Raw genomic sequence first — 23618 nt, 5'->3', positions numbered from 1 at the left:
TAACCACTTACTAGAGCAGGGCTGGCTGTTACAGACTGGGTCGTCCTTACTTCCAAATACAAGTTGAAGAAACAGTGGAAAAAGTCGTAATTATGGCCGAGGTTCACCAAAGAAAGTGATTTTTAATCTCAAATAACCACTTACTAGAGCAGGGCTGGATGTTACAGACTGGGTCGTCCTTATTTCCTAATACAAGTTGAATAAACAGTGGAAAAAGTCGGAATTACGGCCTAGGATCACCAAGGAAATTGATTTTTAATCTCAAATAACCACTTACTAGAGCAGGGCTGGCTGTTACAGACTGGGTCATCCTTATTTCCTAATGCAAGTGTCAAAAAGATTGGAAAAATTCAGACTTATGGCCTAGGTTCTGGTGATTTTTAATCTCAAATAACCACTTACTAGAGCAGGGCTGGCTGTTACAGACTGGGTCGTCCTTATTTCCTAATACAAGTTGAATAAACAGTGGAAAAAGTCGGAATTACGGCCTAGGTTCACCAAGGAAATTGATTTTTAATCTCAAACAACCACTTACTAGAGCAGGGCTGGCTGTTACAGACTGGGTCGTCCTTATTTCCTAATACAAGTTGAATAAACAGTGGAAAAAGTAGTAATTATGGCCGAGGTTCACCAAAGAAAGGGATTTTTAATCTCAAATAAGCACTTACTAGAGCAGGGCTGAATGTTACAGACTGCGTCGTCCTTATTTCCTAATATAAGTTGAAGAAACAGTTGAAAAAGTCGGAATTATGGCCTAGGTTCACCAAGGAAAGTGATATTTAAACTCAAATAACCACTTACTAGAGCAGAGCTGTCTGTTACAGACTGGGTCGTCCTTACTTCCTAATACAAGTTGAAGAAGCAGTGGAAAAAGTCGTAATTATGGCCGAGGTTCACCAAAGAAAGTGATTTTTAATCTCAAATAACCACTTACTAGAGCAGGGCTGGATGTTACAGACTGGATCGTCCTTATTTCCTAATACAAGTTGAATAAACAGTGGAAAAAGTCGGAATTACGGCCTAGGATCACCAAGGAAATTGATTTTTAATCTCAAATAACCACTTACTAGAGCAGGGCTGGCTGTTACAGACTGGGTCGTCCTTATTTCCTAATACAAGTTGAATAAACAGTGGAAAAAGTCGGAATTACGGCCTAGGTTCACCAAGGAAAGTGATATTTAAACTCAAATAACCACTTACTAGAGCAGGGCTGTCTGTTACAGACTGGGTCGTCCTTACTTCCTAATACAAGTTGAAGAAACAGTGGAAAAAGTCGTAATTATGGCCGAGGTTCACCAAAGAAAGTGATTTTTAATCTCAAATAACCACTTACTAGAGCAGGGCTGGATGTTACAGACTGGGTCGTCCTTATTTCCTAATATAAGTTGAAGAAACAGTGGAAAAAGTCGGAATTATGGCCTAGATTCACCAAGGAAATTGATTTTTAATCTCAAATAACCACTAATCAGAGCAGGGCTAGATGTTACAGACTGGGTCGTCCTTATTTCCTAATACAAATTGAAGAAACAGTGGAAAAAGTCGGAATTATGGCCTAGGTTCACCAAGGAAAGTGATATTTAATCTCAAATAACCACTTACTAGAGCAGGGCTGGCTGTTACAGACTGGGTCGTCCTTATTTCCTAATATAAGTTGAAGAAACAGTGGAAAAAATCGGAATTATGGCCTAGATTCACCAAGGAAATTGATTTTTAATCTCAAATAACCACTAATCAGAGCAGGGCTAGATGTTACAGACTGGGTCGTCCTTATTTCCTAATATAAGTTGAAGAAACAGTGGAAAAAGTCGGAATTATGGCCTAGATTCACCAAGGAAATTGATTTTTAATCTCAAATAACCACTAATCAGAGCAGGGCTAGATGTTACAGACTGGGTCGTCCTTATTTCCTAATACAAATTGAAGACACAGTGGAAAAAGTCGGAATTATGGCCTAGGTTCACCAAGGAAAGTGATATTTAATCTCAAATAACCACTTACTAGAGCAGGGCTGGCTGTTACAGACTGGGTCGTCCTTACTTCCAAATACAAGTTGAAGAAACAGTGGAAAAAGTCTGAATTCCTTAATTTACACTCAATAACAACTCACGCATTCACAACACACCCATTAACAAAGTGAATGCCCCTGCAGTTCCGGGAATAGAATAGACCTGCTCCGTCCAGGATGTCGTAAGAGGCGACTAAAGGACTACGCAGGGATGGTGGGTATTCAGCCATATGGGTATAGCGAACCCACGGAACCCTTAGCTCACTACCACTATACAGTACACAACTATACCTAAAAAAAAACCCACACAAATCTACCTATAAACACATATAGACCCAATATCAACCTCTCTGATCTTTTTAGTTCATTCTTATTTTAATATTTTAATATCTAGCTAGTGAATCCCAGTTTAGGGAATACGCTAACCGATGATAACGCTGTGACATCTACAAAAGATAAAACAAACAAACAGAACTAGCACTAACAAATAGAAACTATAAAGCTGAAAACGCTACGGCATCTGTATGAGAAGTTTGTCCATTTTGTATACAAACAGCGTTGCTTTAGAATCGTTGAACCTTTAAAATAGCCTAAAGGGTCCACTGACAATCTCTGGTCATTTGTAAGATACTTCTAGCTTGCAATGCCCTTCTATTTTCTCTTTTTGCCCTGCAAGAACAGTGATATATCTTGTTTTTCTGCTCGCTCACTCTAAATTACTTCCTTTACTGAAAAAATATGAGCCTCATACTTTATTGTAATTGCTGTGATGAAGTTTTTTAACCAAATTACTATTAATTTATCCTGAACTTAGTTTTAATTTTTTTTTAGTTTTTTCCAGAATTATGTGTTTAAATTATTTTGTGTGAGATAATTGTTTTTAGGATAATAGTAATGTAGGTAAATCTAGAAGAGATTAAAATTAATGAACCCAAGGGTTTCTTTAGTAAATTCGTATTAAAAAAGAAAAGAAAAAAGTACATTCTTCTCCATTTTTGGTTTTGATTTATGGCGTTAATCAAGTTGTTCATTGAACGGCTCAATAAGCATTCGAAATGGAACCATTTACAAGGAGATTTAGTGAACTCAAAGTTTAAGCCTTACAAGTACCGAAATGATATCGCTCATTAAATACAACAATGTCATAACTCAAAAACTGTCATTTTTTAGGAGAAGCTTTTGAAAGTTTTAAAGCGCTACCATTTCCGGAGAAAAGTATTGATAAACATTATGTTTGGATATTTGGTAGAGTAAAGTATTTCAGCCATTATTAATATAATTACGTTTATTTTAGCTGTTATCATAAGTACAATTTTGGTTACTAAGTAACTTACATGCACACTTATGTCATTATTGCTATAAACATTACGCTTAAAGAGCGTCACAAATCAAAATGTGACACTCTTGACAGAAATCTTTATCATTTTGTTGATTGTTATGTCAACACTGTCTATCTCTCTAAAAATTTAAATAGTCTCACGCAGTAGAACAAATCATTGGCGTTAGCTTTGGGTCATCACAACAAAACTGAAGATGATACCAGTGATTTTTACATGTTACTGATATTATAAAGACATGTAAAAGTGAGTATAAGCCTTCGGTATGAAATTCTTCGCGAGTAAATCCTGAAGATCTTCTTTCTTTTTAGGAGCTAGGCCTGGTTTGGACATGAATGCTGGTTTTAGGGGCACGCCTTCAACTATCTTCCTTTTCTTAATTACAGTTACTTCTTGAAAATCCTCGCTGTATGACTTCTTACAAAATACAGAATATGGTGAACTAGTGTGAACTTTCATAACTTTTACATCTGCCAGTTTCAAAGCTGTCAGATTAATAAGACCGACCACAGAAGCAATTTGTTTCACATCATAAAAATCCTCATGGCATAATTCATGCACACGAAACGGTTCACCCTGTTTCTTTGCAGCTCGAATAGCAGCTATAAACCCTTCAGTGGTATAGATAGGTCCACCCCTCAATTGACGTTTCACTTGTCGCTCAATCAGAGAATGAGCTGAGTCACCCTCATTTTGAGTGTGGCCTTTGATCAGAAATTTGTGGGTTATGGATTTTATTCCAAGAAAACGGACAGCATAGAAATACAGGCCCAGCATGAATTTATTTTTCTGTTGGCCGGCACAGTTGTCAGAGTAAAAGATCACTTCGCTATCAGTTGTGTTAGCTTTCTCCTTTAAATACATTAACACGCACGTACCTAATTCATTTACTCCACGATGACCATTTGATTCATCCCATACATAGCAATCACATCCATTTGTCTTGAGGTCATAAATAGTGAAGTTTAGAACATTTAGTTTCGATTTATAATAAAATGCAGAGATATCACCCTTTGGTAACTGTACAACTGCCTGTAGGTCATATACTGCCACTATACCATTAAATGTATCTTTATCATGTTTCTTTTCTTCTCTGGACAAATTCTTCTCAACCAAATGTCCATCATAATTCGCTTTCAGACATTCCTTTTCTTGCAAATCAGCATTCTCGTAAGCAACGCAAGTAGCGCATAAATCCTTTTTAGGCACAAAAAAAGATAAGTTGAACTCTTGTGTGAACACACGATGAAACACTGCATAGCTTGCATGTGCTTCTTTTTTTGCTTCGCACGTGGCAACATAATCACGGTGAATATCAGCAATTGTCCTGCTACCATCTATAAATTGCCTTGTAGTGTTAGCGCGGGTGTAATGGCTCTCAATTTTAGGAATAGCTTCAATATGCTGCCGAATACCTGCACGTATACTTGGATCGAGTGTTTTCTGTTTCCCGTGTTTTCCTCTTTGATCTGGCTCAAGCAGAGTTTCCGCGATTTTATTACGTTTCTCAAGAACTGTACGGATTGGCCGATCATTAATATCTAAGGTGTTTTTGAAAAAAGTCTTACAAACTCGGACCTGTATATTATTCAGGCAAAAATAAAATGCATTATTGTGTTGTCGTGGAGGCCTGCTGCCACCAACACGAGTATATCGATACCTAGGAACGATCGGCTTCATTGAACTGGCAATGAATTGTCTCTGGAGATGTACATCACCTAATGACCAGAAAGTCGAAAATATAAGCTGTCTACTTTCATTGCTGAACTTTAATGAGCATTTAAGCTTGCACTTTTCTTTACATCCTGCCTTCATGTGTCTCTGGGACCGCACACTTTTACTTTTTGTATGAGTTTCGTATGCTTGTCCAGTATTTCTTGCTGTCTTCACAAGGTTTCTCTTCCATTCCGCAACATTTCTCCGCCGTTTTACACCTTTCTTTGGACTCGCTAATATACAGGTCGATGTGTCCAGTGTACCGGCTATTAAACTATTGCTTTTGGAAGTAGAAAATGAAGTACTGTTGCTTGCTAGAGATATTTCAGTTGGAGTACTGGTTATCCCAGGGATTTCACGTAGATTTCCATTCTCATCAGGAATAGGAGTATCGGAAATGTTCTCACTATCATTTCCATCATCATCTTTCGGAGAATACGTTTTGTCATATAACGAGTCGTCACAGTCTTCAGAAGAAGATGTGTTACTTGATGTTGAACAAGAAGATGAAGATCTCGAAGACGAAGATCTGGAAGAAGTTCTGGAAGATGAAGATGTGGCAGATATGACACACGAAGTACTAGAATTTACAGACCTTGTTTTCGCTTTAGTTACAGTTGTCGGGCAACTCAAATTTCCTGCATCAAAACGGAGAAAGGAATAACTTACTATTGTTTACTTTAAACATTTTACTAATCATAATAACTGAGTAGAACACTACATTACAGCTACCACTCTTATTAAGAGCAATGGTTCCTCTACCTGGTTCCTCTAAAGACGTTGAAACTGCAAGCTCATTTTCCACTACGCATTGCGTTGACCCATCCGGCCCCTTCTTAACAACTTCCACCGTTTCAATCTCTTTCATATCAACTAGGGCTAGCTGAACCATCACTTTACCACGGGAAGACGCCATAATCTACAGAGAATAAAAAAAACATAATTGTCTCAGTGGTGACGAAGAAGTATAACCTTGACCTATCTTAGCATTGGATACAAAGTACTCTAACAATAACGACATAACTAAAAGTAATCGAATGACGATTCTAAAGAATGAGACATTCTTTGTAGCAAGAACGACTTTATAGCATTTGGTACATAATTTATATCTGAAATGATGTCTATAATTTGTAACTATAATGTCGTAAGTTGAAATAGTACTAAGGAAATAATGACTATTCGGAGCAAGACTGTCATATTTCGATTTAATACACATACAACCTTCGTGGATTTTCGGCGTATACTGAATTATCTGTAAATGAAACATTATGCATGGGAGATTTTGTGACATTATTGCTTCCTTACCTCACAACAAGGGTGTCACAACTCCAAATATGTCGCTCTTGAAGAATCACAATAGCATGCAATCCACACAATGCAAAGGCTGTAGCTGAAATGGTACGTTATTGCTGCGCGGCAAAGCGACAAAGCAAGAACGGAAAAGAACGTCACACCTGCCCTCTCCAGCCGCGATGTTGAACTTAGAATTATGACGTTCTATCAGTTAAAAGTGCATGCAAGAATCATTAAACTGGTGTACTTAACTCAAAACAGCCAGTTTTTGAGTTATGACGTTGTTGCATTTAATGAGCGATATATTAATAGAGATTTCTGTAATTTGTTAGTTATGTGATACTCTTTAGTGTCCTAACTTGAAAAAAATAGAATCGAATAGAAAAAAATGTTTCATCAAGTTGTTAACGAAATTCGAAAGAAATCCAAACAATAATTATCATCTCAAGTTCAGCTGCGTTTGTCATTGTTCATTACCATGAAAATGTTTTCTTACAGATTCGAACTCCTACATTATAATTAAGTATGTTCGCGTTTATAATTGATGTATAGCGTAATGAGTTGTTCTTCGTTATCATTAATACAAACCTAACTAAATATAGAATCCTTTATAATGAAATAATATATCGATTTATGAATATGTGACATAATGCAAATGAAAATCGATTAGAATTGATTCTCTGATTAAAATCTTGTAATATGGGGCAACTATATCGATTTTTTTTTTAAATTTTCGTTACTTTGTCATTTGTACGAGGGTCGTTTTAAAAGTCCGTGCAAAGTCAGAGAGATAGCACTACTGGCGCGTATCGAGGTTATGTTTAGTTAGTAGAATCTCTTGGAAGAACACACACCAAGTTTCAGCCAGATCGGTCTATTTCTTTGTGTTTGGCATTCGTTTGAATCGAGGAAGTCGAGTGATTTTCAAAAAATGGACGAAAAAGAATTTCGTGTGTTGATTAAACACTACTTTATGAAAGGCAAAACGCCTCAGGAGACTAAAGAGAAGCTTGATAAACATTATGGTGACTCTGCACCTTCGATTAGAACAGTTTATAAGTGGTTTCAAAATTTTCGGAGTGGCCATATGGGCACAAGTGACGCTGAACGTTCTGGACGCCCTGTTGAGGTTACTACTCCAGAAATCATTGATAAAATCCATGATATGGTGATGGATGACAGAAGAGTGAAGGTGTGTGAGATTGCTAGTGCTGTGGGCATCTCGAATGAACGGGTACATAATATTTTCCATCAACATTTGGACATGACAAAGCTATCCGCAAGATGGGTGCCGCGATTGCTCACGCTTGACCAAAAACGAAATCGTGTGAAGTGTTGCAAGGACGGTTTGCAGCTGTTCCAGAAGAATCCGCAGGACTTTAAACGTCGTTTCGTCACTGTGGATGAAACATGGATACATCACTACACTCCTGAGACCAAAGAACAATCTAAACAATGGGTTACCAAGGGGGAATCTGCGCCAAAAAAGGCGAAGACCGTTCCTTCGGCCGGAAAGATTATGGCGACTGTCTTTTGGGATTCGCAAGGAATAATCCTCATCGACTATCTGGAAAAGGGTAAAACTATTACAGGTGCATATTATTCATCGTTATTGGACCGTTTGAAAACCGAGCTGCAAGAAAAACGCCCACGATTGGCCCACAAAAAAGTCCTTTTCCATCACGACAACGCACCAGCTCACACCTCAGCAGTTGTGGTCGCAAAATTAATGGAAATAGGGTTCCAACTCGTTTCACATCCCCCCTATTCTCCAGACTTGGCTCCCTCGGACTACTATTTGTTCCCCAATATGAAGAAATGGCTGGCGGGAAAAAGATTTTATTCAAACGAGGAGGTGATTGTAGAAACGAATGGCTATTTTTCAGACTTGGACAAATCCTATTATTCGGAAGGGATCAATTTTAGTAAAGTACGTTTGCTATCTGGCCTCCTAGATAGTTGGTAGTAGAACTTTAAAGCCCGATTAAATTAAAAATAGGCGTCAAAATCAGATTCTAACCATCGCGCTCGTCTCTTTTATATAAAAATACAGATCACAAAAATTTTAATTAATTGCAATACTGTCATTATCTAGAAGAGAAAGAGAAAAATGAAAATGCAATAATTTTTTTAGAATAAAAGTGTTATGCACAAAGCATTCAAGATAAAAATGGGTGGGCGTCATCAACAATATATTGTTGGTTCAAAAGAACTTATCAAAAACAAACAGAAATATTGAGTGAACTGTGATGTATGAACATGGCTACTATTGTAGAACTTATAAATGTGTTTTATTCAAGAGTTGAGTGCGCACCGTTATCTATCTAGTTGTGTGGGTTGTCCAGGGCATCCTAGTTGTTCTTCCTCTAGGAACTGTCTACCGGTAGATAGTATCCACTAAACATCATTGATAAACACATCTCACCTACTATCTACTCCAGCCTAAATAACAAAAGTTTTCTCATACGCTGTAACTATCTCTCTACTTATTTAATAAAATCCTATTGTGCACACTAATTTGCTGGGTTTTGCGAACATAAACTCCCAATTTTGGGATATTTGGGAAGCGTTTTACATAAGACAATCTTCTTACTTTTGAATTGAGATCATTTTTATCAAACCCCCAAGATGATCTGCGTTTAAAATGAAGTCAACTTCAATTAAAATATGATTTAGTAAAGTTATTCCAAAATATGTATGTGCGTATCCTGTTGTATTATTTAGGTAGACTGTGCTGTTAAGACCCGGCAAAAGAGGTTGCTTCTGTTTCGTGGGTTAGACTACGCGGAAGCCGTTGAATTATTGTTTCATGCGCCACGGTAGCTGAGCGGTTAGAGGCGAGACCTGTAAAGCTAATGTGTATTGTGATACTGGGTTCGATTCCCGGTCTAGCAGCCTTAGATTTTATTTAATGGTAAAAAAAGAAATTTACACTAAAGTAGTTTGCTAGTCGCCTCCGTCCACGACACCTAATCGGTAGTTCTTTCACTGGTATTAGAATGTTTTAGAAGAGCTAACTGTTTTTAAAAATGTTCTACTAGTCTTGGTGCCGGGTTGTAACGAAGATTGCAGGTAAACGAGGAGTTAGATAGACCTGGCCAATGCGAAAGGCTTACTCCTCTTCATCGGTTCTAAACTAGTTTTAAGTTCGTCGATTAGTTTACATGCTTGTCGGACATCCAGGCCTTGAAGAATTCATCTTTATGTGTGAGCTCTGTGGTCTATCGACTTAGTGCAAAATCTGTTTATTCTTAGCTCGTCCAGGATTGTCAGTGAATTGCCGTGGGATCAGTCTCAGGGCGTCTGGTTGGTTTTCTTAATAGACATTGTGGCTTAAGGAATCACCTTTAATAAATGGTGCTGTCTACGCAGTTAGGCGCTACGGTAGCCGAGCGGTTAGAGGCGAGACCTGTAAAGCTAATATGTATTGTGGCACTGGGTTCGATTCCCCGGTCTTAGGCCTTGGATTTTATTTAATGGTTAATAAAAGAAATTTACAGTAAAGTATGTTTGCTAGTCGCCTCCGTCCACGACACTTAATTGGTAGTTGGACGTAAAGCCCCGCCTGAAAAAATAGGCATTACTTTACTTTTATACTTTACTGTTTTCGCAGTTTGTGATTCAGAGGGGCAAAAATGCTATAAGCGATTGTTTAGGGCACGAATAGACTAAGTTTAGGATCAATGATAGAATCAGGTTAACGGGGAAGAAGCATAGACTGTTTCCCTTCAAGATTCTTCATTAGTTTCGTTCAGACATTTGTGTATCTTAAGTGGTGATGATGTCCGTCCACCTTTACCGTATTCTTTACAGTAAAAATTTCTTGAAAAATAATTAAAAACAATGTTTTCTGTTTTCGAAACTATTGCGGGCATGATGAGCCCTTAGAACTTACTATGGTAATATGATATGCCTATTTGTAGCAGTCTCAAATCCAAAAGTTGCCATTATTCTTGATTGAGTGCTTTTTAGAAGTATGTAGCTCTTTGGGTAGTTACTTCTAAATTCTGAAGTATTTAACAAGAATTACTTAATTGATCGAAATCAAAGACAAATGGCCGATCTTAAATAGAATTAATTTTACACTTATAGCGTGAGATTGTGATAAATAACCTTACTAATAGATAGCTACTTCTTGATATTAAGAGACTACAAAAAAGTTGGTTGTTTACAACAGGCTGTAGTATTTCACTTGGCTGTTTTCTTAAAAGTCTATTCTCTTCACATATTGACTTTGAGGAAAGGAAGAGAAGTTTGTTTCAAAGTTGGCGGAAGAAGCTGCTGTTTGTTTTACTGAACAAATTTCGGAGAGGGGTATCCAAACAAATTATGTAGAAACATTTTTTAAACATTGTAGACATTGTTTAACTTTACCTCTAAGCTACTGAGACTTTTTTTTTAATCTATTAAAGAAATGCCTCTGCCTTTATGATTACGGGAATTCTTATAAGACAGTGTTATATTCAAACTTTTCAGTTTGGCAAACCTGAGGAGGAGCCGAAGATCGTAGAGGCATTGCCAGAGTTTCTCAGAAACTGAACAGTATGACAATGAAAATTTCGATGATATTGCACGAATCACAATTCTTATTTACCCCCAAAAAAATTAGATATAATTCGGTTAGCCTATTGAAAAAAACACCCAACTTTTGACAGTTTGTTTTCTTGATGTTTTTATAAAAAATTTACAGTACAGCCTCGATTAACCGGGCTGACCTATATACCTATAGCCACCCCGGAAAACTGAAATCCCGGTTAAACCGAATACACAGTATTACATAGTACAATTTGTACCTATGAATGTACATATGTACGAGGGTCGTTTGAAAAGTCCGTGCAAAAATAAAAACTACTTAATTTTTTGGGGTAAACCTTTTTATTTTTCAACATAGTCTCCTTTTAGGCTTATACACTTCGTCCAACGCTGCTCTAGTTTGTTGATCCCTTCCGAATAATAGGATTTGTCCAAGTCTGAAAAATAGCCATTCGTTTCTGCAATCACCTCCTCGTTTGAATAAAATCTTTTTCCCGCCAGCCATTTCTTCATATTGGGGAACAAATAGTAGTCCGAGGGAGCCAAATCTGGAGAATAGGGGGGATGTGAAACGAGTTGGAACCCTATTTCCATTAATTTTGCGACCACAACTGCTGAGGTGTGAGCTGGTGCGTTGTCGTGATGGTAAAGGACTTTTTGTGGGCCAATCGTGGGCGTTTTTCTTGCAGCTCGGTTTTCAAACGGTCCAATAACAATGAATAATATGCACCTGTAATAGTTTTACCCTTTTCCAGATAGTCGATGAGGATTATTCCTTGCGAATCCCAAAAGACAATCGCCATAATCTTTCCGGCCGAAGGAACGGTCTTCGCCTTTTTTGGCGCAGATTCCCCCCATTGGTAACCCATTGTTTAGATTGTACTTTGGTCTCAGGAGTGTAGTGATGTATCCATGTTTCATCCACAGTGACGAAACGACGCTTAAAGTCCTGCGGATTCTTCTGGAACAGCTGCAAACCGTCCTTGCAACACTTCACACAATTTCGTTTTTGTTCAAGCGTGAGCAATCGCGGCACCCATCTTGCAGATAGCTTTGTCATGTCCAAATGTTGATGCAAAATATTATGTACCCGTTCATTCGAGATGCCCACAGCACTAGCAATCTCACGCACCTTCACTCTTCTGTCATCCATCACCATATCATGGATTTTATCAATGATTTCTGGAGTAGTAACCTCAACAGGGCGTCCAGAACGTTCAGCGTCACTTGTGCCCATATGGCCACTCCGAAAATTTTGAAACCACTTAAAAAACTGTTCTAATCGAAGGTGCAGAGTCACCATAATGTTTATCAAGCTTCTCTTTAGTCTCCTGAGGCGTTTTGCCTTTCATAAAGTAGTGTTTAATTAACACACGAAATTCTTTTTCGTCCATTTTTTGAAAATCACTCGACTTCCTCGATTCAAACGAATGCCAAACACAAAGAAATAGACCGATCTGGCTGAAACTTGGTGTGTGTTCTTCCAAGAGATGCTACTAACTAAACATAACCTCGATACGCGCCAGTAGTGCTATCTCTCTGACTTTGCACGGACTTTTCAAACGACCCTCGTATATAAGTATGTATGTATTATACGGGTGCATAGGTAGAATCATCAATAAGATGCCTATGTGAAAATATGTAAATTAAAAAGCCAATTATACCTTCCAAGCCGAGTTGTTCATGGAAAAATTTCGCTTTTGCTATCAGGATTTCGCCGTTGATTGGAGTCCCAACCGACCGTTCCTCCCATAATGCTTTATCAAGATCCTTCCAAGTCGAAGTTTTCTTCGACTTTTTCTTCTTCTTGAAAGCTTTCGGAGAACTGGACGCGGAAACAAAGTCGAAGAATTTTCTCTTCACTTTTTAAACTGTATCGAACAATTTGCTCTCCAATACCGTATTGGAGGGCAATATTATTTACACTTGATCTTTTTTTTGGAAATTTCGACGATGTGAATTTTATCTTCGATAGATAAACAAATACGTTTTACGTTTAGCACCAGTTTTCTTAACGGGATTCCATTGCGTAAGTGAAATAAAAATTCGACCTTTAAGGGTAAACGAAAGATGTTTTTCTGTAGGACGAACTGATTAACTCTGAAGACTAGCTTGAGATTAGGCAGCTCCTCTGGGAAGATTAAAATAATGCCGGTAATTATCCACTAAAAATATTACATATAACCGTGAAGTTGAAAATTAACCATTTACGGACACGTAAATCCCATTGTCTTTTGTAAGACCGTGGGTAAATCTCAAGAAATTCAGTACTAATTGCACCATATTTTGAGTTTTTACATACATACATACATACATAATGACCCTTTAAGAAAATCAGGTATAAAAGAGTTGCTGCCACGCCCTACAATTATGTAACATCGAAAGACCAAAAAATGTTCCTGTCGCCACCGAAAATTAACTTTTGTTTCGGCGCCGATCTAGGTGTTCTTATGATGTACTCAACATGATCCCGGTTAATCGAGGTTGTTCTGTAATACCTAAATTTGCCTTGAAAACTAAGGCACATTCGGATTTATGTAGCGAGTATGATGTCATGTAACCAGTAACGTCAAATAAGAAATTTGCTTTGAGGGAATATGTTGCTAAACTAGTCAATTTTATTTTATTATTAAAAATATTTTTTAGCTTTGAATTTCTTTTAATTAACATTTATTTAAATTTATTAACACAGTAAAAAAATAAATGAACCGTTTTGCGGTTGCATCAAAGTTGGTTAAAAAAAAAAAAAATCTATACTTTATTTTAGTCAAGAGATAATGAGAGTGGCTATAATTCTGACGTCAGGGGCTCGGAGTTTAACAGGTATGACGTCATACTAGGTCAGGTGTGAATTGAACTTTGTTTAACAAAGTACGCTGTTTCAACAGTTTACTACTAGGAGAAACTATTAAAGATCGCGAGTGTAATCTTCTAAGTTATAAGTTTTTGGAAGTCTTATGCATCAAAAGTTGTATGTTTAGGAGTAAATTTCACAAATTGAAAAAAAGAATAGTAACTCAATTTGTGTATTTTTTTTTTTGTGAACTACTTCACATTCACTTTGAAATTTTCTATCAAAAATCTGTATTTCGGAGGGGGGGAATTCACATTTTATGAGGCCCTTTTTTCTGCACCACATGCCTCAAGGATTAATTTTAAACTGGGCCAAATACTAATCCGATAATAAAAATCCGATTTCCTCATAATTATAACAAAGCCGCTAAAAAAAAATGGACACAAATCCGTGCTGAAACGTTCGATAATTTTTGTAAAAATAATTAATCCATTCTTACAAAACAAAAACGTAGCTCGAAATAGCCTCTTTCATCTTAGGATGAATTAAACCATTTCTCTCCTCCTTAGTTCGGCTTTGAATACAGGGGCTAAGATTTTTTTTGGCGTCAAGATGGTAAACTACAATCTCTCAAAGCGGACTTTGATGGTATTCCAAAAAGTAACATCTCAGAAACTTCTTCCTTGCAAAGCTGATCTTTTCACAAAAAATTCTTTGACCAATCCTTTCGTTTTGTTAAATAAGAACATTTCCAAATTTTGAATTTGTTCTCATAGTGCTAGCTTGATCGTAACTTGGACGTCACCAATAACTTTTTGTCAGCTCCCTTTTAAATATACGCTGCATATTCAAAATATAAATAAAAACGTGTACAATTGGAGGCCCAATCGGTTTGGCATGTACTTCAGATATTTATAACCAAAAAAATCAGGAAGTAATTACAAAAATAAGAATTAAAATTAAAGAAATAAATGAATTCAATTATTATTTCGGAGGATGCTGAGTAGAAAGGAGATGATTAAACAAAAGAGATTTAAAGATGGAAAGGGTAGGAGCATGGCGGACAGATGATAGTAAGGAGTTCCAGAGAGAGGTAGCGCGTATTAGAAAGGATTTGTCGAAGGATGAAGTAACGGATCGAGTATTTGAACTTGAAGAGTTGGAAAATATAAGATGGCCTCTTTGAGATTGGATAACTTGGAAAAGGAATGAAGCCAAAAAAAGTACTGGCGGCGATAGACAGGAAAAAGCCATTTCAACTCATCGTAGTAACCGCGAAATGCGAGTGTCTCTGGAAATGCTGAAAATAAAGCGAATGAAGCAGTTCATGGAGGCGCTTGAGCTTCAATATCACCAGAAAGACCGCCGAAGCTGCTTTGTTCAGAACTTTATTGCCTAGTTTCCATTTCTGATTATAAAGTTAGCTGATCTAATCACTACCATAAATTCCAGTTACTTTGAGCCATAAGTTCCTAAAATGGACGATGAAACTATTCAAAGAGCGGTGGTGAAAGCGTAGAAAAGAAAAAAAATTGCAAACTTCGAAACAGAAAACCTTAGCTTACGCCATTGTAATATCATTAAAACGGACAAGATTGGTTAAAGCATTTTCTGTTCATTATTTTAGGTGACTGATTCATAGTTTCAATAGGATGAAAAAAATAACTGCCAGTTTCAGTCATGATAAACTTTATTATGCCGAGCTTTCGACCTAGGGACTAGGTCATCTTCAGGGCTAATTGACAATGTACTGTTTTACATCAATAAAGGGTTGGTGTGTCTTCTGTCTTATCTACTCATGGACTCCAATGATGTAAAATATTGCATTGTAAATTAGCCCTGAAGATAACCTAGCCCCTAGGTCGAAAGCTTGACATAATAAAAATATATCATGACTGAAACTGGCAGTTATTTTTTAATTCATATTAAAGTATTTTCTTTAATGGCTGACTCCAAATGGTAACTACGAGAGTCGTTCGAAAAGTCCGTGCAAAGTCAGAGAGATAGCACTACTGGCGCGTATCGAGGTTATGTTTAGTTAGTAGCATCTCTTGGAAGAACACACACCAAGTTTCAGCCAGATCGGTCTATTTCTTTGTGTTTGGCATTCGTTTGAATCGAGGAAGTCGAGTGATTTTCAAAAAATGGACGAAAAGGAATTTCGTGTGTTGATTAAACACTACTTTATGAAAGGCAAAACGCCTCAGGAGACTAAAGAGAAGCTTGATAAACATTATGGTGACTCTGCACCTTCAATTAGAACAGTTTTTTAAGTGGTTTCAAAATTTTCGGAGTGGCCATATGGGCACAAGTGACGCTGAACGTTCTGGACGCCCTGTTGAGGTTACTACTCCAGAAATCATTGATAAAATCCATGATATGGTGATGGATGACAGAAGAGTGAAGGTGCGTGAGATTGCTAGTGCTGTGGGCATCTCGAATGAACGGGTACATAATATTTTGCATCAACATTTGGACATGACAAAGCTATCTGCAAGATGGGTGCCGCGATTGCTCACGCTTGAACAAAAACGAAATTGTGTGAAGTGTTGCAAGGACGGTTTGCAGCTGTTCCAGAAGAATCCGCAGGACTTTAAGCGTCGTTTCGTCACTGTGGATGAAACATGGATACATCACTACACTCCTGAGACCAAAGTACAATCTAAACAATGGGTTACCAATGGGGGGAATCTGCGCCAAAAAAGGCGAAGACCGTTCCTTCGGCCGGAAAGATTATGGCGATTGTCTTTTGGGATTCGCAAGGAATAATCCTCATCGACTATCTGGAAAAGGGTAAAACTATTACAGGTGCATATTATTCATTGTTATTGGACCGTTTGAAAACCGAGCTGCAAGAAAAACGCCCACGATTGGCCCACAAAAAAGTCCTTTACCATCACGACAACGCACCAGCTCACACCTCAGCAGTTGTGGTCGCAAAATTAATGGAAATAGGGTTCCAACTCGTTTCACATCCCCCCTATTCTCCAGATTTGGCTCCCTCGGACTACTATTTGTTCCCCAATATGAAGAAATGGCTGGCGGGAAAAAGATTTTATTCGAACGAGCAGGTGATTGCAGAAACGAATGGCTATTTTTCAGACTTGGACAAATCCTATTATTCGGAAGGGATCAACAAACTAGAGCAGCGTTGGACAAAGTGTATAAGCCTAAAAGGAGACTATGTTGAAAAATAAAAAAGGTTTACCCCAAAAAATTAAGTAGTTTTTATTTTTGCACGGACTTTTCAAACGACCCTCGTAAAAATGCGAATAAAGAGTATTATTTAATCAATTTAACAAAAAGTTCGTGCACTCTTGTAGTGGAAAATACGTGGGTCATATTTTTTAAAAAGAAAATGTGAGGGAAAATGGAATTTCCAATGTTTCACAAACAGTTGTACAATTCTGTAATTAGTTTTTACACAATTTGGGTAATGGATTAACATTTTTGGGCGAAATTACCACTTAATTTTTTGTCTGTGTCCATGTGTGTATCTATTTGTTGGAATATTTTATGCCTATTTAATAATTTATATGCAATTCTATAATTTAGTAGTGATTAAATTGGTTTTTAAATTAAGAATTTGACGATATATTTATAAGTTAAGCGGGCTACTCACCTTCAGTTTATCTGGACGTAAAACTATCCGATTTACTGAACTCAAAACTGAACTGAGATGAAGCTAAAAATTATTTTCCATCAATTTATCACTTTTTGTGCCCTCATCTAACTGAATCAGCCCTTGCTACAATGTGTTTTGTGTAGTTCTAGCGATTAAACAATGAGCTAAGGACAAGAAAGTAGGTTGTAGACTAAGCTACAATGGCTTAATGCTGTCCAAAACAAAAAATCTTTAATGGGACACTGTTTAAGCGTGGGTTTACTTTTGGAGTAAAATCAATTTTCGGAGAGTCCCTGTAGCTTTGATAAGAAGCGATAAGTTGCATCCTTTTTCATTTCTATGTGGAGCCTTTCCGTGATGTAGAACAAACAATACTTGACGGATTATCTGGACAAACAACTGCGCAGGTCTCATATGAAAAAAAAAAAAAGAACCTGAATGGTAAGATCCAAAACAACGATCAGTTTGTCGTTTAGCTTGATGTTATACGATTTAACAATCGTTCCGATAAACCGCATGTGTGTCAACAGCACAAGAACTTGAAGAGAATTGGAAAGTAGATGGTTGTAACGCGTTCACAACAGATCTCACTAAAAGATTGTCCTACAGATGACGTGATGTGTGACGTGGGAAGAATTATAGATACTCTGGCAGGAGTGGGGGCTATGGGCGGGGTATTTCCCCTCCACAGAGAACTACAAGGACTCAAGTTCGCTCAGGAATCGCGTTTTTATATTAAATCTTTTTTGACCTTATCTTAAGCGAGACAGACTGGTTGCTACATTTATTTTATTTATTTATTTTTTTATCATTTTGTATATATTTACAAACATGTTACATATCCGGCGGAAGGGTTATTTCCTCAGGGCTGAAATTCACCGGCCCCAACAGTGGAGCATAAGTTGCAGTACCACGTGTTCCAAGAATAATGCATAAATTTACCTACTACAAATCTGTCTAAATCAATATAGCAGCTGGTGTGTCCACTGCTACCAACAGACCTGTAGATCCTTTTTTTTTATTATTTTTGCTGCTCTCATAGCAAAAAACAAAATAAAGGAACATCAGGTTGTGCAACCTGTTTTATACAAAGGGATATTTTCATATTGTAAGGAATGTTGACAGGCCGCTTGAATTCAAAAGTGCTCCCATTTTAACGATCATTTTTTAGTGTATCCTGTTAAGAAAGAACTACTACTATTACTACTCCCTGGTCATCAGAACCCATGAAGGGCCTGGACCTCAGCCACAACAGCTTTCCACCGTTCACAGTCCCTCGCAGCCGTTCTCCAACCGTGCAGGGCCGACCGCCTCAACATCATCCTCCACGTCTCTCAGCCATCTCAGCCTTGGTCTGCTTCGGGGCCTTCTCCCGCCAGGATGCCCATACAACGCTCTTTTTGGAGCCCTTGTATCCTCCGTTCGGTGTATGTGCCCTAACCATCGCAGTCTTCCTGCTTTTATGCAAGACACAATATCAGGCTCACCAAACAGTTCAGCCACTTCTTGGTTCGTCCTGATTCTGAAGCCTTCCTCTGTGCTCGTAGGTCCAAATATGCTCCTTAATATTTTCCTTTCCCACCTGCGTATCCTTTGCTCATCTGCTCGGGTCAAAACCCACGTTTCTGAGCCATAGGTGGACAATCGGCCTCAGAACAGTCTTAAAAAGCCTTATTTTTGCTGCTCTTGACACATTTTTTTTTTCAACACCGTTTGAAGAGCCCATAAGCAACTATTTCCAGCAGCCATTCTTGCAGCAATGTCTTCTGTTACATCGTCTTTAGAGGTTAACACTGAACCCAATTATTTGAAATTCCTCAAAGGTATATTCATTCCCCCACCCGTAGGTTCCGAAATGTCCTTCTCTTTCTTGTTACAACCAAATATTTGGTTTTCTGGCAGTTAACCTCCAATCCAAACTCTTTGGCCGCTGCTTCCATTTCCAAGAATATCGCCTTTGGCTCTGTTTGAGATCTTGCCAATAAAGCCACGTCATCAGCATAGGCTAACACCTGTACCATCCTAGTGTACAAATTAAGAGTGAACACTATCGCTAATAATGCTCCGATCACTTCTTTTTGTAAAGACTTAAGACTACCGATACTTCTACAAGAATCACCCATTCTATTTAATGGGAGACTGATATTCTTTTGTTTTTGGTTATGTTTTCAATTCTATATCGTTCCTCAGGCAATACAAAAACGTTACGTGGGCCTTAATGTAATCAAATCAGGGTTGTAAGGACCCGAAGTTTATTAGCCCGTTTCTTTTCAGCTTATATTATTTTACATTTCATTAACAGGAGTTGGGCAGCGTAGACTGCCACGAGAGAACACTATCCGGTGGCCACAATGCTCTGAAAAAAACGTAAGAAGCCAATGTCCTCAGATGATTGAAAATTAACGGGATATTCTTTTTTTTTAATTGAAAGTAGAACACGATTACAATACATGCTTCTTTTAAAGAGTAAGAGAAACTAAAAATTAAATAAATAAAGGTATTCTTAACAAAGAATCATTTATTATTAAATTTATTGCAATGAGAAAGTAGAAATAAAGACCTATTACCAGAGTAACTCGATAAATTGTGCATGAGCATTAGAGGCATGAAGAATGCACCAAAACAGTTTGGAGAATCAGGCTGACCCTTCCCGAGTAAACTCACTTAGTTTATGGAAAATTGGGTTATAATAAGCAAGGCAATTATAATCAGGCGCCTGGATAGCTCAGTCGGTAGAGCATCAGACTTTTAATCTGAGGGTCCAGGGTTCGAGTCCCTGTTCGGGCGGTTTATTTTATTTTATTTTTTAATAGTTTTTACTTCGATTTTTTCTTTTAATTACAGTGAACCATTTATGTGAAAGCTTACATGAGTTTAATAGATTTAAGTTTTAATTTATGCTTTAATTTTACAAAACAATTTTTGTTTAATTGTATAAATAATTGAGTAATTATTTATTAGAAATTATTAATGCATTACTTTATTGTCAATAAATAAATACAAAAGCAGTAGAAATATAAAATAATTTGAATCAATCAAGTCCCAGTTCGGGCGGTTAATTTTTTTAATTGACTCAATTATTTATACAATTAAACATTGTTTTGTGAAATTAAAGCTTAAATTAAAACGTAAATCTATTAAACTCATGTAAACTTTCACATAAATGGTTCACTGTAATTAAAAGAAAAAAAATCTGAAGTAAAAACTATTTAAAAAAAAAAATGCAAAAAAAAACCGCCCGAACAGGGACTCGAACCCTGGACCCTCAGATTAAAAGTCTGATGCTCTACCGACTGAGCTATCCAGGCGCCTGATATTTTTTTTACAATATTCAAAAGTTCAAGGGTCCAATATATTTACTTAAATATTTGTATATTAAACATCATTTCCCAAACTATAGCGAGAAAAAGATTTATTTTATTTTTGTTCATTTATTTTGGTTAATATTACAGAGCTGATCAGAGTGGCAGTCAAGTTTATAAATAAATATAATTATAGATTAAAACTCAACTGGATAATAGCAAACATGATTTTATTTTATTTATTTTTCGCAACATCAATAATATTTTTTAAAATGTATATTAAGCTATAAAACAGCAACAAGCTATAAAATAAATGCCTGATAAATTCTCTGCAGAATAAAATCATAATAAAAATAAAAGTAAATTTGAGAATATATAAAAAATCGAATAATATAAGTCACTAGAAAAAGCAATAAATTAAATGAAGGAAATGAAAAAAAAAAAGTTAAGCGCCCGAACAGGGACTCGAACCCTGGACCCTCAGATTAAAAGTCTGATGCTCTACCGACTGAGCTATCCAGGCGTCTGCACTCTGTTGCTCTTAAAGCATTACAAGAAGTTTTTATTAGCAATAGAATTATAAACAAAACCTTGTGAAGGGAATTGTTTATACCTATAACATTATTAAAATTTGTTTAGTTAAATTTTATATTTCACCTTTTTTTTTTTTGTTTTTATGTTTTACAAAAATTAGCCGAATTAAACTAAATTTTATTTGCATAAAATGTAATTTGGTAAACAGATTGTAAACAAGAGAATTGATTAATAAATAAGCACGCGGAAAAAGTGGTAAGATTTCACAAGCTTATTTCATGTCAATCACTACGAAAATTGAGTTCAGTGAAAAGGTTTTTTCCCCCGTAATTGTGGGTAAACACTGATTCTCTTCACCGTAGGAACAATTTATTAAATTTATTAAGCCCTATCCTGAAGCTGTAGTTAGATCAACATTTTCTGGAAAAAGAAAAAAAAAAGAAGAGATATAATTTCATTTCTCTCGACAGATAAGGGATGTCGGAAGAGAAAAACCATAATTTTATTATGTTGACGTCGTTTTCAACTCTGTATTTAATTAAAGGAAAATTACTTACAGATAAGCCAAACTGATTAGAACGTTCTAAATTTTGTAAAATCTAATTTACAGATCTTGGTTCGCCTAAGCTAGCAGTTTGGCAAATGTCATAATAATGTGTGTGTGTGTGTGTGCTCAGTAAACTGCTAAAACTCTAGGATTATACCCTCCCTAGCCTAAACTGTTCAGTAAACTGAAAATATTTTAGCATACTTAAAGGAGAGCAGTTTTAAAGTAAACTAACTTTGATAAGTATTATAGTATAAATCACATCTGTTTACCACGAATTTAAAGTTTGAATTACTAGGTGATTTATCGCTTACATGTGGCCATCTTTTTTTTATCTTTTACATGTTAAGATGTCGGATTTCTCTTCTTTTGAGATTTTTGGATACACTATTCCGCTTAACAACATAAAACAACAATTGTGCTGGCATCTATAACGGTCACACCACAGTAAATATAAGTGACAGTGCATCTACGTATAATCAAACGCATTCATAATAAACGTTCTTATTGTTTACTTTATACACCTTCTATATTTATTAGCGTTGCGTGTTTATCGTGGTTATTACTTTCTCTAACTAGTTTTATTGACGTATTGTAAAACTTTTACTGAGGTTCTAGAAAGAGCAAAACAACAAAAATAATGTGGCTGAATAATTTTACAAGTTACATTTTCAATAAAAAATTTAATAACTAAAATAGGAAATAAAAAGAATGATTTCCTTTGTATTATTTTCCCAGAGAACCGGATATGTAAATATCAAATCAACATAAAACTTTCCTCTCTGTAATTTGGTTTTATTGCATCAAATCTAATAATAATTGTTATTATTATGAGGAATATAGGGATCGTAGAAGCATATTAGGGCATTTATAAGCAGGGATAAACAAACTTAGTATTCAGGATTTCATACACTCAATTAGGATAAATGGGCGTGGCGACTTTTAACACCGCCCCATTTCCGTTACCAGTTTCCTTTCAACCTAAATATTCCATCTCTCAAATGGACCTTTTTTTTCTCCTACAACATCAGACAGAACACGTCAAGAGCTTTAAAAAAACACCTACATTTTTCAACCACTTTAGCTTATTATGTTCTCATATAAATCGGAAAAGCTTTTATAACGTTTTCCACAGATTTTTTCCCTCCTTTATTTTTAACCAAATAAATTTTTCATTTGATGTAATAAATGCGGGAAAACAAAAAATTATAACCAATAAAAGAAAGCTTATATCATCCAATTTAAATCATAAAGATGATCGATCTTTTTTTTGATTTTTGCTTTGATACTATGAAATAGAAATTAAGTGAACATCATAAAAACTTTTCTTTGGTCCATTGTTTTTAGGAAAATATTTAGAATATTAAACAGTCTAAAAAATTATCCCGGAATAACGTGGGAAATAGCAGAAGAAATGATGGGCCAACGTAGGAATGAATCGTGTTTTAGGGCATTGCAAATATTTTACAAATATAGGTGAACTGAATTTGGGTTGTCTGTTAAAATGTGGTAAAACAACAGTTACTTAATGCTCGTCCATTAAGGATTACTTATTAATGTAAAATAAAAATTATAATAACAATTTTAAGGAAGCTAAGTTTGTCTGTATCCAGAGAACAGCTGTCTGGTTAGCACTGAAAAAAAGCTTAGGGCACCAATGATTTTAGATGTTGACATGACTTAAATGAATTAAGAAAATTGTTGGGCGAGTGTTGGTCTAGTGGTCAAGAGAGTGGCTTAGCGTGTGGAAGATCGCCAGTTCGAATCCCGCGTATAAATAATTTTTATTTGTTAGAAAAAAATTGTTTATGGTAAAGTATGAGCTTTCGCTCCACCCGTCCACGATAATTGGACGTTAAGACCTACCTGAAAAAAAAAATAGGCAATTACTTTACTTTAATGAATTTAACGGATAGCGTACTGGATTTCGAC

The 23618-nt window shown here is 36.4% G+C and overlaps 2 protein-coding genes and 3 non-coding genes across 5 annotated transcripts in view; 1 reads left to right on the top strand and 4 right to left on the bottom strand.

Annotated features, from left to right (window-relative positions):
* The window catches only part of Octalpha2R (alpha2-adrenergic-like octopamine receptor), a 634943-nt gene that overhangs the window by 215700 nt on the left and 395625 nt on the right, over positions 1-23618 (bottom strand). The gene's annotated exons all lie outside the window — the stretch shown is intronic.
* LOC141447639 (uncharacterized) lies at positions 3272-19426 on the bottom strand. The gene is made up of 3 exons (XM_074115387.1): positions 19211-19426; positions 5821-5977; positions 3272-5726 (listed from the first exon to the last, which is right to left on the bottom strand). Exons 1-3 carry the CDS (start codon positions 19424-19426, stop codon positions 3571-3573), a joined length of 2529 nt encoding a protein of 842 aa, XP_073971488.1. The 3' UTR covers positions 3272-3570.
* On the top strand, positions 20018-20090 carry TRNAK-UUU (transfer RNA lysine (anticodon UUU)). The gene has a single exon. It is a non-coding gene; the product is annotated as a tRNA-Lys (tRNA).
* TRNAK-UUU (transfer RNA lysine (anticodon UUU)) lies at positions 20539-20611 on the bottom strand. The gene has a single exon. It is a non-coding gene; the product is annotated as a tRNA-Lys (tRNA).
* On the bottom strand, positions 21056-21128 carry TRNAK-UUU (transfer RNA lysine (anticodon UUU)). Its single transcript has one exon. It is a non-coding gene; the product is annotated as a tRNA-Lys (tRNA).

This window comes from Rhodnius prolixus, unplaced genomic scaffold, assembly GCF_049639745.1.
Source record: "Rhodnius prolixus isolate KJV_2025 unplaced genomic scaffold, Rpr scaffold_7, whole genome shotgun sequence".
NCBI classification, from domain to species: Eukaryota; Metazoa; Arthropoda; class Insecta; order Hemiptera; family Reduviidae; genus Rhodnius; species Rhodnius prolixus.
The sequence above is the reverse complement of the archived record's forward strand: the minus strand, read 5'-3'. Positions and strand labels throughout refer to the sequence as shown.

Coding starts and splice junctions, on each gene's coding strand:
- LOC141447639 (XM_074115387.1), bottom strand. CDS start 19,426: ATGGGTGATTCTTGTAGAAGTATCGGTAGTCTTAAGTCTTTACAAAAA. Junction 5,978..19,210: donor CCAAAGAGTTTGGATTGGAG/GTTAACTGCCAG, acceptor TATTCTCTGTAG/ATTATGGCGTCTTCCCGTGG. Junction 5,727..5,820: donor AACGTCTTTAGAGGAACCAG/GTAGAGGAACCA, acceptor AGTAAACAATAG/TAAGTTATTCCTTTCTCCGT.